This window comes from Puntigrus tetrazona, chromosome 2 (genome assembly GCF_018831695.1).
Source record: "Puntigrus tetrazona isolate hp1 chromosome 2, ASM1883169v1, whole genome shotgun sequence".
NCBI classification, from domain to species: Eukaryota; Metazoa; Chordata; class Actinopteri; order Cypriniformes; family Cyprinidae; genus Puntigrus; species Puntigrus tetrazona.
Window position 1 is genome coordinate 3339981 of NC_056700.1, and position 14175 is coordinate 3354155.

General features: G+C 39.5%; 2 protein-coding genes across 2 annotated transcripts; one reads left to right on the forward strand and one right to left on the reverse strand.

Annotated features, from left to right (window-relative positions):
* Positions 1-3: 3 nt before the first annotated feature.
* jmjd4 (jumonji domain containing 4) lies at positions 4-3564 on the reverse strand. The gene is given in 7 exon segments (XM_043263668.1): positions 4-1140; positions 1284-1430; positions 1712-1979; positions 2244-2369; positions 2522-2687; positions 2826-2882; positions 2885-3564. Coding segments are annotated over 7 exon segments (1263 nt in total). The 5' UTR covers positions 3075-3564; the 3' UTR covers positions 4-831.
* A 113-nt stretch (positions 3565-3677) lies between these two features.
* snap47 (synaptosome associated protein 47) lies at positions 3678-11604 on the forward strand. The gene is made up of 6 exons (XM_043263682.1): positions 3678-3925; positions 4236-4775; positions 5779-6281; positions 7347-7462; positions 10774-10942; positions 11314-11604. The coding sequence occupies exons 2-5, from the start codon at positions 4282-4284 to the stop codon at positions 10918-10920; spliced, it is 1260 nt and encodes a 419-aa protein (XP_043119617.1). The 5' UTR covers positions 3678-3925; positions 4236-4281; the 3' UTR covers positions 10921-10942; positions 11314-11604.
* Positions 11605-14175: the final 2571 nt, after the last annotated feature.

A 14175-nucleotide genomic window follows, 5' to 3' on the forward strand; every position in this document is an offset into this window, starting at 1 on the left:
GGCTCACCTGAACGAATATTTATTTAGTTAATTTAAAAAAAATGAAATCTTTAACTTTCACACAGAAATCCGATGAGTGTTTTAGTTGACACTTTAAAATAAAATGTTTAAAAAATGTTGTGTTGTTTAATTAAATGGATATTTGAAATGTATCCCAACAATTAGAAGATGCACATATTTAACAATACATTTTATGGGTCAAAATGATAGATTTTTCTTTTATAGGATATTAAGTAAAGGTCGTTTGATTTTGATTAGTATGCATTGCTAAGAACTTCATTTGGACAGTTTTTTAAAGGCCACTTTCTCAATACTTCAGCTGCGTCTCTGACAAATATTGTCCTTTCCTAACAAACCATAAATCAAAGCTTATTCTGATGATACGTAAAACATAAAGCAATTACTGAAAAAATAAATAAAACTCTACTAAACGGGTTTTATCGGTTTTACTAAAATTGAATAGAACTGGAAGGAGCATGTTGACATCTTTAATAGAGAAGTCCAAGTTTGCGTGCTATTTTTCATCAGTGTTGGGGTAATGCGAGTTAAATAATCAGGTTACTTTTTCAAGTAACTAGTAATGCATTACTTTTCCATATTAGTGTTACTTTTTTCAAATAAGTTGCCATGTTGAGCGATATTGATTAGCCTGAGGCTTATTCGTTTTTGAAACGCCAAATAACAATAAAGTACGTTTTAAAAGTAACTCCCCAACACCGTTTGTCATAAAAGTATAACGACAATCGAACAGTTAATTAAAGAACACGAATGTGCTGTTAAAAGAATTTATGAGCATCCGCCATAGCCGATCTTTCACATACAGTACAGCGTTTATACAATAGTTCGAACAGCCTCTCTGATCTCCTGAAGCAGCTCCTCTGGTTTGAAGCTCAGAGCCGAAGGGTCTAGTCTCTTGAAGTCTTCGTTGCTAAGCATGCTCTCAAATATATGCAATACTCTCTGAAGGTCGAAGGCCGCGTGCTGAGGGCCTAAAGCACACAGACTTTCGGCAAGGTGTTCTTGGCAACTATCTGCATTTCTGGGACATGAATTTAAAAAGAACATTCGGTTATTTGCAATAGTCTTAAGGAAAGAGGCGAACTCCCCATAATCGATTCCTGTGCACGATTTCATGATCACCTGAAAAAGAACAAGCAAAGTCAATGTGTTACCACTGGATTATTAAAATTACATTACATGATTATGATTTTGCAGCAGCACATAGTCTTATTAGCTGCACATGTTGGACCTAAAAAGGCGATGGTGAGATATAAAGAGTTAACCTGACAATGCTGATGCCAGGTATCCATAGTATCACGCCATTCCTCGATTTCTCTCTGGACAGAAGAAAGCTCTTCTTGGAGAAACTGCCACGTGATATCCAAATTACAGCCGTTCAGCCAGTTATGATTGATGGAAATGGTATCCTCCTGTTATTGAAACGCGTTATTGAAATCGTTGGGTCAAGGAAGAAGTTCCTAGTTTTTCCAGAACCGAAAAGAGCTTTATACTATGAACACTTCTGGTACAGAGGGGTCCAGTCCTGCTCCAGGATGAGCGCTATGCTGCACGTTTAGCTCAAAACCCAATCAGACACACGTGAACCTGTGTATTTGGGCAGACCTGAGCAAAACTCTGCAGGACATTGCTCCTCCGGGAGTAGGATTGGACGTCGGACATACGTGGACGCCATTAAACAACTAATATTTACCAAATTGTAAACCTGATGATGCCAACCGCTAGGTACAAAGATGATCTCCCCAGCTTCTTGGATGATCTCTAAAGGCTGACAGGCCTCTTCGAACTGTGGATACAGGCCCTTGTCTTGAAGTACGGGTGCTGTGACGTCATAGGCCAAGTTGCCGTGACAGTCCCGCAGAAACTCCTCTTGGCCGGGAGGGTACAGGAGCCACTTCTTACGTCCACAGATGTTGGCAGACCAACTGTACGAGCGAAACACGTCTGCATGGAAAGGTGTCCTAAAGGCAAGAACAAAATCACTGACTGCATGACATTCAAAGAGATGACAAAATGTCCTTATATATGTTTTGCATTAATGACAGCACACCCAAAAGGTCAAATTTCCAATGGAATCTGATTTTTTGTGCAACTTACATAAGGCAGAATAACAAATATTTCTTAATTTTGCATCATAATGTTCCGTTGCATTTCAAATCGTCTTCAAAACCCATTTTTTATAGAACAAATGTAACAAAAAACAGACTTAATAAATGAAACGGTACCATGAGCCCTTGGGTCCCATGTAGACAAAGCGATAATCGTCCACTTCAATTGTGTCCCAATATTCATTCAGCCAATCAGAAGAGAAGTAAATCGGGGTCTTGTAAGCATTATGTTCAGGAAAGTTCCTAAAATGAACATTAAACATATTGGACGTTACCACAATAAAATCATCTACCGTTTCTTTATTTCACTACGCCGTGTTTCCAAACTAATACTGCGCATCACATCCAAAGCTATTGCACAATAACCCAAGCTACACGCTTTTGAAGAGCTGTACCGTTGCATATGCCAGTCCTTTAAGTAAAGACATCCTTTGGGTGAAGAATGGCCATTCTGTATGTACTCTCTCCAGTACTGGATAAACTCCTTAAGAGGCATGATCTGCTTTGGGTTGGAGTTGTATTCTTTCGCACTGCAGTTTGCAACAGGAACAGGAGTCTCATCTGCATAATAAAAAGAGGCCATTTGTGGACATAGCATATTGAGTCTAGATTTCAGAGATGAATCTGGACCTATTTATTACTAAATTATAATGCATAACGCATTGGTGCAAGAATAATAAAAACACATTCTCGGCTCACCAAACTCTTGAAGAAGTCTTTGCAAATTAGGTTTTCCTTCAGCCGTGACCCATTTTTTCTGCAGTTCCAGTCTTCTGTGAATCTTTTGGAGAACATGCACGGCTGGTTCGAGATCAAGTAGTTCTTGAAGAATTTGGAGTAGGGTATTTCTCTCTCTATGTACTCAATGAAATGAGAGGAGCAGTGCTGCTGGACCTGCCTGGGCATTTTGACCAGACTGCAGCAGTTATGAAAGGTTTCCCTATCCATGACATGTCAGAATGGAGCTCAGCCTTCTTTACGCTTACCTAGTCACTAACACGAAGTTTCCACATGTTATTGCATGCTTGATGCAATGTTAAAAATAAAACTCAATGGTGCTGACTTGATAGCAGAACACATTCTGTTAACCTCATGCTTCTCCCATTACAGCTTTTCGTGGCTATTTTAGGCTGCAGAAGGGCAACTGACGTATCGACGATTTAACGTCACGCTTACATGTGTTTAAATTATCGATGCGAGTCGAATATCTTGTTCTATATGCTTATAAATAATAATTAGCTTTTCTGCGCCAGGCTTGGAACATGTCTACCTAGTTTCCCACCGGAAAAGAAACGTGTGCACACCAACCCAAGGATTTGCTTTTCTCCGTGCGTAAAAAAGAGCTGTATAATACGAAAAGCAAATATCATTAAATAGCCTGTAAATAAATCTAAGTCGATGCCCCTAATTAGCCATCGCCACGTTATATATGTGTGTGTGTGTGTGTGTGTGTGTGTGTGTGTGTGTGTGTGTGTGTGTGTGTGTGTATGACGTTGAGCGGAACCTTTAATAAAGAGTTTTTTGCACATCGGAGTGTAAACATGAGCGCACTAAAACAATCACCGCTGCGTTCAGTCTTTGGTTCGGCTGTATTTACATCGCCAAGACGCTATAGGGAAACAGAGTCAGATTTTTTTTTACATTTTTTATTTAAGGATTTGCATTAACCGTTAAGGGAAACACCGAGGCGGTAAATGTATCGCAACTGATCGCGATGCTTAGAGATGTTATTATTTTAATGCGTGAAGTACGTCACACCCTTCTGTAGCTGTCACTTGAAAGTCAACATCCTCTAAAAGGTATGACATAAATGATCTTCGTGGTGTTTGTTTTGCGTATGTCAAGTAATGTCAGCCACACCGGTGTCTACTGTTACTGCGCGTACAGCACAACGTGAAAATAATTGCAATAATCGAATAAGGTTTTTTTAATTAAAAAAAAGAATTAATAAACAACTATTAATTTAAAAATTGTGCCATGCTTTAGGAAATGGAGCCCAGGTTTGTAGCAACACGTGGTTGAGGAAATAATAAGTGTGCTGTTCATGCAAATAAAAGTGACTGATGATGACTGCTTACTAATTTTCTTTACACACCACTCACTTGGCAGGTGAGCTCCCTTAGTCAGGGCAGCTGTGCCAAATCATCAGAGAAAGATGAGCCACGAGGCATCCATCCATACCTGGCCCGGCTCTTATTACATCAACAGCGGGAAACGCTGGGCCAGCGGCATCCTCTTCTTAACTCGCACCACCCTACGCTTCAACTCCGAGCAGAATCAGGAGAATCTGGTTAGCCTGAGGCTCTCGCGCATCATGGAGATCAAGATGGAGTCGTCCAGCTTCATTTTTAGTGCTCTTACCGTGTTGGAGCAGGGAAACGTCAAGCACTGGTTTGGGTCTCTCAAGCCTTGCCGTACCGCCGTTTACCATGTGCTAGAGCACTTCTGGAGGGAACGGCTGCTGTCTCCCACGGAGCCCCGCGGAGCCGAAGCTCCTCTCAGTAAGGGCCAGGAGCTGATCAGCCTGATTTCCGGGACCCAGCGGAGGCTGGAGGATACTGGAAAAGTCCTGAACCACCAGGGAGAGCAGTTTGACAACATGATCCAGGGCCTGGACAAGATCGAGTCGGACCTGAGCGTGGCAGATAAGTACGTTTTGAGTCAGAAACTGTGATACTTATACTAGAGACATGAATAATAATTCAAAAGGTCTTTTAAGGCCTATTGTGCTTCTACTGACTCATTTTAATGTTAAAGGGATAGCCCATTCAAAAATGTAAATCCTGTCATTAATTACACCCCCTCATGTCTTTCCAAAACTGTAAGACCTTTGTTCATCTTCTTAACGCAAATTAAGATATTTCAGAGATCTCTGATCTACATAGACACCAATTATTCTTAAACGGCCGAAGCTGTAGCAAGGAGATCATTCAAATAATCCACGCGACATCAGTAATGGCAGCTGTCATTTTACGAAGCTATGAGAATACTTTTTTGTGCGCAAAGAAGACCTAAATTATGACCTTGTTCAACAGTCAGTCTAACGGATGTACACGGATATGCCGTTTACATCGTTTACTCTTTGATCAGAAACAGCCTATCCTGTTTCGGAAGTTGTTTGTGTATGCGATGCTCTCCAAAATGAAGCAATGGGGAGACGCAGAGGAGACTAGTCGGTAAATAAAGTCATAATTATTGTTTTCCTTGCGCACAAAAAGTAGTTCCGTGGCTGATGCGACGTGTATTATTTTAACAATTTCTTTGCAACGTTTCTGAGCCTTGATCCTTGCTTTCTTTGGAGGATCAGAGAGCTCTCGAAATGCATCAAAAATATCTTAATTTGTGTTCTGAAGATGAACTGATGTCTTATTGGTTTGGAATGACATGAAGGTGAGTAATTTATATATATATATATATAATACATACTAATACAGAATTTATTACTCCTTTAAGCATGTCCCACTCTCTACTTGTTTGGCCCTGCAATATGTTAATGAACCTCGAAAAAGCCCAGCTAGCTGAAAGCTGTACAGATATTTTTTTACATGCGAACATAGTCAGAACATCCACTCTCACCGTACTCCACAGTCATGTGTTGTTTATGAAATGCTAATGATTTACCTAATAATGCCTTGTTTTTTCTTTTGCGCAGACTTCTCTCTGAACTTGAGTGTCCTTCTTGGTGGCCTTTTGGCAAACTTCCATGGAAGAGCCATCAGGAAGCCAAGTCTGAGGCAGCGGCCAAAGCGGCCTGTACTAAAGGATCAGCCAAGGGCCAAAGAGTCATAACTAGCATTCCGGCTATAGTTTCCCGTGTTGGGAGCTCTGGAGCCATGAAACCAGGTAGCCTGATAGTGTTGATCTCCTCTCTGGAGGTTCGAGATGCAAACGGACAGCTCCTCCATTGCTTCGAGAAGGAAGAGGTGGATGATATCTATGTGCACAGCCCCTACGAGATCAGTGTCCGGCAGCGCTTCATCGGAAAACCTGACATCTGTTTCCGAATTCTCTCTGCCAGGATGACTGAAGCTTTATCTGTACTGGAGATGCAGTATAAGAAGAAAGTTGAGATCACGCGTGACTATGCAGCATTTCAGGCAACTTCGGCAACCACTCCAGGAAGCCCAGAAGGCGGAGGAAGCATTTGGAGTGCAGGTACATTCATCTGGACAGTCTTATTTCATTCGTTTGAACTCCAATGCCATCTCTGAGTAAAACTGAAAACGATTCTATAAATTGTTGCATCGCCTCTCCTTTTGCCCTTCAGATGAGGTAATGTAATTGGTTTCGTTTGAGCAGAGCACATCTAGCTTATGACTTATGATCATATCCATCGATCATGTACCAAACGTGCCTTGGCAGAAAGGGATCTAATATTCAATGAGCCGGTTTTTATTAGTTGTTTGTCTGCATTATATTTATTCTTGTTCTTGAAGACGGTACCCTTAAATGCAGTTAATATCAGCTGATTGCACATCGCTGCTAAATTCAGTTGTTGATTCACCTTTTAGTGCTTAACTTTAGTGCTTTACACACAGTTCAGCTGTTTACAGGAGGGATAACTGCATTCCACAATCAAATTCATACATGTACACAGCGTGTATGTGGCCAAAGTGACGTGCAAACTGAAATTAAAGGAATAAGTAAAAAAAACATGGATACGGAGCAACATTGAGATCTAGAGGATTAAAAATTGTAAAAAAAAAAATGTAAAAGATGTTTTCTAGTTGAGTTACAGGGACACAAACTTTAGGCAAAAAACTAACAAAAACATATAAATAATGGTGCTATCATCAGTTTTGACTTTCATCACTTTTTATGTTTGTCTTCAAATATTAAAAAAAAAGTTTATATATAAAATATGTAATATGAATATACATATATGCATGTGAATACTTGTGCATAGTTTCGAAGCATATACTATATGTGTATATAAAAAATATAATAGCACTACACGTGACAGGCTCATATACTAAACAACAAGCTTAAACTATGGTATTTTAATGTTTTGAATTTTTACTTTCAAATTTTCACAATGGATAAATGTTCAGCCGTTAAGTATTTCTAGCACATGGTGGCAGTCACGCTCCAGCATCTACTACAGGACATTTAAAAGAGAGAGATCCCGTTGTACACTTCTTGGTTAATGTTCACCAGCAATTTGTTATGATCTTAACATCAAATCTCAAGGAAATATGACTTGGCTCTGTGTCTCTTCAGGTCACGGGCAGGACACGGAGGTGCCCGTGGAGGTGCCTGCTGGTGAACTCACACAACTGCAGCTTCATGTGCTTCAGCCCACTGTGACCGAGGCAGAGGCACAGGAGCTAAAACAGGTTTGAATCAGTTTGGTTTCAATTTTACACAAAGACGCACACGTTGTTTTCAACACGGACAAATATTTTAGAAGGATGTGGCCTCATGGGGACAGAAAGGTTGAGACGCGTGATTAGTTAAATCTTCGGCTTGGTTTTTGTTGGACACTTTTGTCCATTTAACTAATTACTCCCGAAGGGGTTATCAGATGCTTATTTTGTACAAGTTGATGTAATGTTTTAGGGCAGGGGTGTCAAGCTCAGTTCCTGGAGGGCCGGAGCCCTGTTCCAACACACACAACATGGCTTTTTCCTAAACAGAAGGCTGCATCCTCCGGAGGACGTATTTGTAAGCCCGCATACGTCATCAAGCCTGGTTTATTTCAGTTAACTGAGCATTATATTCGTGAGTCATAAGCGTGATATAACAATTTACACAGTCTACATTTTAAGCCATCATAGGTGTATATGACCTTCTTCTTTCAGTTGAACACAGTTTTTATTTTAATTTATCCCGGCTCTTCCGAGCTTGGTAATGTAGGTGGATAGTGGCCATTATTTTGAAGCTCTGTAAATCGGATATATCCGCAAGTACCTATACTCCTTCGGGGGGGTTATCACACGTCCTCTGAAGCAGATCGATTGGTTTTTGTAGCAAAAATGGACTTGATGTTAATGGTAAAAGCGGTTGCGAAAAGGCCCAGAAGAGTCTATTGCATGATTTTCTGGTCCCTCAATGGCTCAGTTTCCTCCTTTGTGTCTACGGGATTTTGATTTTCAGGCATTTTTGATCGTTCAGAAAAGTAACCGTACACCTTTTGACACCAGTACCAATACCATACACCAATTTGAGATGCAGTGTTTGTCCGTAGTAGTAACGGGTTGAGAGCAGATATATTTAACAGGCTTAGGGCTGTGTTCAAATCAGAATTAAACTGAGCGAACATACTTAAACTACAGCGTGACGTGTCTGTGGCTTGTGTTTTTCATGGGCAGCTGAATCTAGGCATTCCCCCACCGCACAAAGATATAAGGCTTCAGTGCCATCATCGTCAGACGGCCAAAGTGCCAGCTGTAAAACCCTCTCGGTGCTCAGCCGAGGTGCTGCATGGTACGCGGCAACCAGACATAAACACTGACGCAAAAACAGTCGAGCGTTTTTCATTGAGTGCGTTATAATGGGGATGTGCGGAATGGTGCTCTTCGTGTTGAACCATTTCAAAACACAATATTATTGCTATGACCGGAGATAATTGATGGTTGGTCAACCATCACAGATATCACTTTTCAGGATGGTTTTGGGGTTGAGAAACACTAAAAACAAACATGTTAAAATGCCATGAGGAGACGGAAAATAAGTTTTAAAGGAATGAGGCAGGGCAGCTTGACTTATAGAGGACTGTAATTCATAGACTTAGCACAGTCTGTTTATAATAACGTAAAATAAAAAAGACTGTAACCTGTCCACAATATGAAGGAAAACATACAAAATATCGCTCAGTCTCACGGTGCCCATGACGAACGACATTTTGACTTTTTATTGTAACTATTATTATTCTATATGCACAGGCCTGTTTTCGGTGGTCATATATCATTTCGGTGTATATAATACCTTTATATTCTTTTAATTGCACCCCACATCCTCAATCACCAAAACGATCAACCTTATGAACAGAAGCATTGATTCAGAGTCATTGTAAGAGCAAATATTTGTGTGGCACTTTTATTTAGGATTTGTGTAAAATGCTGTATTCATATCCAAATAATCTCACTGCATGTAAAGTAAAACAGTTTTTGTTGTTGTTTTAAAGCTCAAAATATTAGAATATTTACATTTGAGTTTCAATAAATGACTAACACACTACAGTATAAATTCCAGTTATCTCTTGTTCTTCGAAACCGCAATAATAGGGACGGCTGCTGCAGAAAACATTCATTGGCTCCCTCCACAGGAGGTCATTAATGAAAGGACTGGCTGTTCACATAGTGCTGGATCAAAGCATAATCAGTGTAAAGTTGGCTGGAAGGAAGAAATTGGGTAGAAAAAGGTGCATAAGCACTAGGTTTGATCGCAAGCTGGAGAACACTGTCAAGCAAATCCGGTTCAGAGCTTCACAAGGAGTTGAGTTGGTGCACACTCTTCAGTAAAAGGGCTACCAAGCCACTTTTGAAACTGTAGCATTTGACCTGGGCTAAGGAGAAAAAGAACTGCTGCTCGGTAGTCCAAAGTCATCTTTTTAAATAAAAGTAAATCTAGCATTTCATTCGGAAATCAGGGTCTGGAATCTGGAGGACGACTGGAGAAGCACAGAATCCAAGCTGCTTGAAGTCCAATGTGAGGTTTCTGAAGTCGGTGATGATTTGGGGTGCCGTGACGTCTGCTGGTGTTGGTCCATTGTGTTTTATCAAGTCCAAAGTCAATGTAGTCGTCTACCAGGAGATTTAGGAGCACTTTATGCTTGTATTTGCTGACAAGCTTTATGGAGATGCTGATTTTCTTTTCCAGCAGGACTTTAGCACCCCTCCCACAGTGCCAAAAACACTTCCAAGCGCCTGGCTGGCCATGGTATTTCTGTGCTTGATTGACCAGCCAACATGCCCCATGTTGGAGTCTATGGAATATATTCAAGAGAAAACTGAGAAACAGTCAGTTCAACAATCCAGACAAGCTGAAGGCTCAATAGTGTCTCAACAGAGCCACAGGCTCATCACTTCCATCACTCCTCACCGATGCTGAAGGAGCCCAGACCAAGTATTGAGTGCATGAATGAACTTCAACTTTTCATTTTTTATTTTATTTATTACTGATCTTTGAAAATATTCTACTATTTTGTGATTTTTGGACTCTTGATATATAGATATCATCTCATATATATATATATATATATATATATATATATATATATATATATATATATATATATATATATATATATATATATATATATATATATATATATATATATATATATATATATATATATATATATATATATATATATATATATATATATATATATATATGCAGCATTTTGTGTTAAGAGTAGCAAAATAGGGTTTGTGGTCACTTTTATCAAATTTACACCTTGGGTTAAAAATGTTAAAAGTTAAAAAGGGTGATCTAATCAGAAAATGGACAGCAATAAATTCAACTTTAAAACCATTCAGAGGTACTGCATCGACTTGATGTCTGTCGAACATCACTGTACCAAAACAATAAGCAAACAAAATCGTAAAGTCAACTCCCATGTCTATATTATATCTCTATTTGGACTCCAACCCAAAATATTAATTATACACACGATTGTTGTGTGATTATTGTGTTTGCGTAGATGCTCCAGCAGCTGAAGAACCTAGCCCTGGAGGCTGAGACCGAGCTGGAGCGTCAAGACGAGGCTCTGGATGAACTGAGCTGCTCCGCTGACCGCACCACCATGAACATTAACAGACACACTCGCCGCATGAGGAAACTACTGTGAACTTACTGTCACCAGATTAATGGTAAGATATGCACCGGCACACACAGGAGCGCGTTTCTGAATAGAGCACTCTTTATATTTGAACGATTCATTTGATCTTTATGAGTAAGGTTTGGCTATTTAGAAAGCTGTAGAGCTGAAAGAACAAATGGGTTTGGAGACAGATGTCTGATCGCGTTAACTTACAATAGGAATAGCATTCTCATAAAAGTTAAGTATAAAATCGTAGCCACGTAGTTTTGAATGCTCGTGTGTTTTTGGGAATTCTCTCAACTAGGGATGTGCAACAGTGATTGAATATTTTGCTATAAAGTTATTATTGCTAGTTTTACTTTCATAATGTGACTGCGCTTTATTGAGGATGACAGCAAATGTCTTTATTTTTTCCCTCAGGTCCACATAGATCTGCAACCAGTGTCATTTTGCATGGCTTAGCAACCTTCAACCCGCTGCAAGGAAACAAATGAACTACGGCGTAATTTAAACACTGTAATCAATTTACCGTTGTTGTGTATTTTGTGAAAATTTCACAAGATTCTGTACGTTGTCAACCCTTTGACAGTAATGCACTCTATCAAATCCTGCTTGATCGTCATTGTTTAATGTGTAGTAATTTTTTTAAAAGTTACTTTGTTGATAAGTGTAAAATAAGTGTAAAATAAACTCAGATGCTCTTTATTGTCACTATGTGCTTTTACTCTTCTATGAGGCGATTGTTGATTGTTTTTTGACAATACAGTGATACTGTAGATTTAAAACCAAAATAACCAGTAGGTGGCGATAAGTTATTGTTTAAATGAGGGAGGCGTCATTCATTCATTCATTCGTTCGTTCAGTAAGGAGGCTGTAGTTATGGGCTATTAATCGCTGGCTCTCCGAATCGTTCAAAGCTACAGATCGTGAAAAACACAGCTGTCGCTTGGAGACACACCAGTTCTTTTGTATTATTCTTTTACTATTATTATTTTGTTGTAAAATATAACGAACAATATTGTTTTTAAACCGAATGCTACATTTAAAACGTAAAATGTTCACTTAATATTACCTTTTTTTGGTTGGTGTTTAAAATCAATGTCACATTTGCAGTTGTTTGGATAATCGGAAAATTGCATTCTTGCTTGTATTTTGAGCATGAAAAACAATAAATCGCACAAGCTGTTTCTGTAACATCAAAGGTTTCTTAAATCTATCCTAATCTACAGTCTGCCAATATTTGTTCTTTATGCTATTAAACGATGCAAATCAGAATATTTAGCGGCACCCTATCATACCCAAGCTGTGGATTAATGTCATTTGACTGTTTAGGCTCTCCAATTTCATCTGTTTTTATACTAAAAGCTGCATTTTGCTTATAAGAAATCAATGATTGGTTTTAATGTTACTTTAAAGTTGGGGTAGAACTAAATGACTGCCAAAACTCAGCATTTTGCTCAGGAGTATGCATACTAGTGTAAATGGATGGCCAAATGGTTGATAATGGTCTCATATAAATGTCCCTTTAGACTGACGCACTTGTGGAGGAACTTTGCATTTTATAACACACCTACCTAAGAAACTATTGGAAATGAAGAGTAACTAAAAAGGGTAGGTTCAGGGTTAGTACCTAATTTTAATTACTAGAATAAGTACATAGTATGTACATAATGTAACAATATCGTAAAACAATGCTGCCCAATAAACCGTTAAGCGGCTGTGGATTGTACATTACATAATGGATTGGTGACTGGGGGTCAAACATACATAATATTATACTAGGAAGAACTGTGCAAACTGCATGCACTAGAAATAATACACAACTTAAAAATTTGTCTCCTCTGCCTAAACTTTCCCTTGCCGTGTGTCATGTTCTCTCATTGGCTGTAGGTCATCATCGATGTAACGTCGTAAACGCATTTCATAATCTACAACCAAAATCGTGTACGGAGTAGCTACGAGAAAATGCATTGCAATCGTTAAAAAAGTATATTTGTTATATTTTACGAATGAATTTGGGATTTATTACATCTGCCATGCTCTTAATGTCACCCAATAGTTGTTGCATCACCATTAATAAAACCTGACCTGAGGCCTCATGGGATAGTAAACTGTCCATTAAATGAGTGCAAGTCATCTAAATACTTCACGTACTGTGTTTGAATAGATATAGTGCTCTTTCGGCATGCTGTTCTTCACATACTATACAGTATAAGTTTTCTTACATGTTTAGTCTCCTAAATTTGTGATGCATTAGAGCTCCTCTCAGATTATCATTCACACAAACAAGCACCGATTTGCCTCAGATTTCGGGCTTTTGTCGATAATCAGTGAAAACTGCAGCGCATATCCAGCCTAAGCTAAGTGCAGCGTTTGTTTGCGCGTTTCACGTCTGTTGTGGAAAATCTAGGCACATCCTAAGCATTAAACCAAAGGATACTCGCTCGACTGCTCCCCTCTCCATTGCGTGATAAACAGCAAGCTCTTTTGGGATTTTCTGTGTAAACTCTTAACACGTACCTTTCAGCTACTTGGATTGGGAAGCCTGAAGACATGGAGAGAATGAACACATACTGGTGTGGTTAGAAGCAGCCATGCAATGTGAGGAAGTGGCGGCGGTCTGGCCCAACCACAGTCGCTGTACTCGAGATCCGGCTCTGCCTCGCAGCGGATGGTGCGGAGACGCTAGTGATTTTTACTGGCCTTGACTTACTGGTCTGTTTACATGATGAACTTGAGGTGGGCAGCTCTCGCAAGACGGGTGTCTCTATTGATGGTAAATCAATCAGTTTCAGTCTCGGTTATGGGAAAAGGTTGATGAGGGCATGGACTTTCTGATACCGGGGAGTGGTTCTTTTACAGTTTGGGTAGAATGATTACGAAGTACGATTGAGTGCTATTGTTGGGTTACTTTGAACTCCAAATATGCTGTTATTAACAAGCTCGTCGAAAACCATCTTGGATGTCACCGCCAGCTAATGTTAATGCTGTCCTTTTCTTTGAAGACAACCGCACGAGTTTCCGTGCATTTATATGGCACATGGTGGAAGATATATAATTAGCACAGGCATGCAACAGATAGGAATGACACCTCAGATCACGAAAGGTTGCAGTGGAGAGCCGTGCTAAAACACATTCAGAGTTATAAAGTTATCTTCAGAAAACGTCAAAATTTAGGCTCACCTAAAACTGATCTCCGAAGTTTGAGACATTTATTTTTGTCTGCGGCTCTAACTCATGCAAATATACATACACAGCTTGCACATGAGAACAGCCCAATTA

Excerpts from the sequence above, each read along its gene's own strand:
- snap47 (XM_043263682.1), top strand. The coding sequence starts at position 4,282 with ATGAGCCACGAGGCATCCATCCATACCTGGCCCGGCTCTTATTACATC. Across the intron at positions 4,776-5,778 it reads GACCTGAGCGTGGCAGATAA|ACTTCTCTCTGAACTTGAGT; the intron begins GTACGTTTTGAG and ends TCTTTTGCGCAG. Across the intron at positions 7,463-10,773 it reads AGGCACAGGAGCTAAAACAG|ATGCTCCAGCAGCTGAAGAA; the intron begins GTTTGAATCAGT and ends GTGTTTGCGTAG.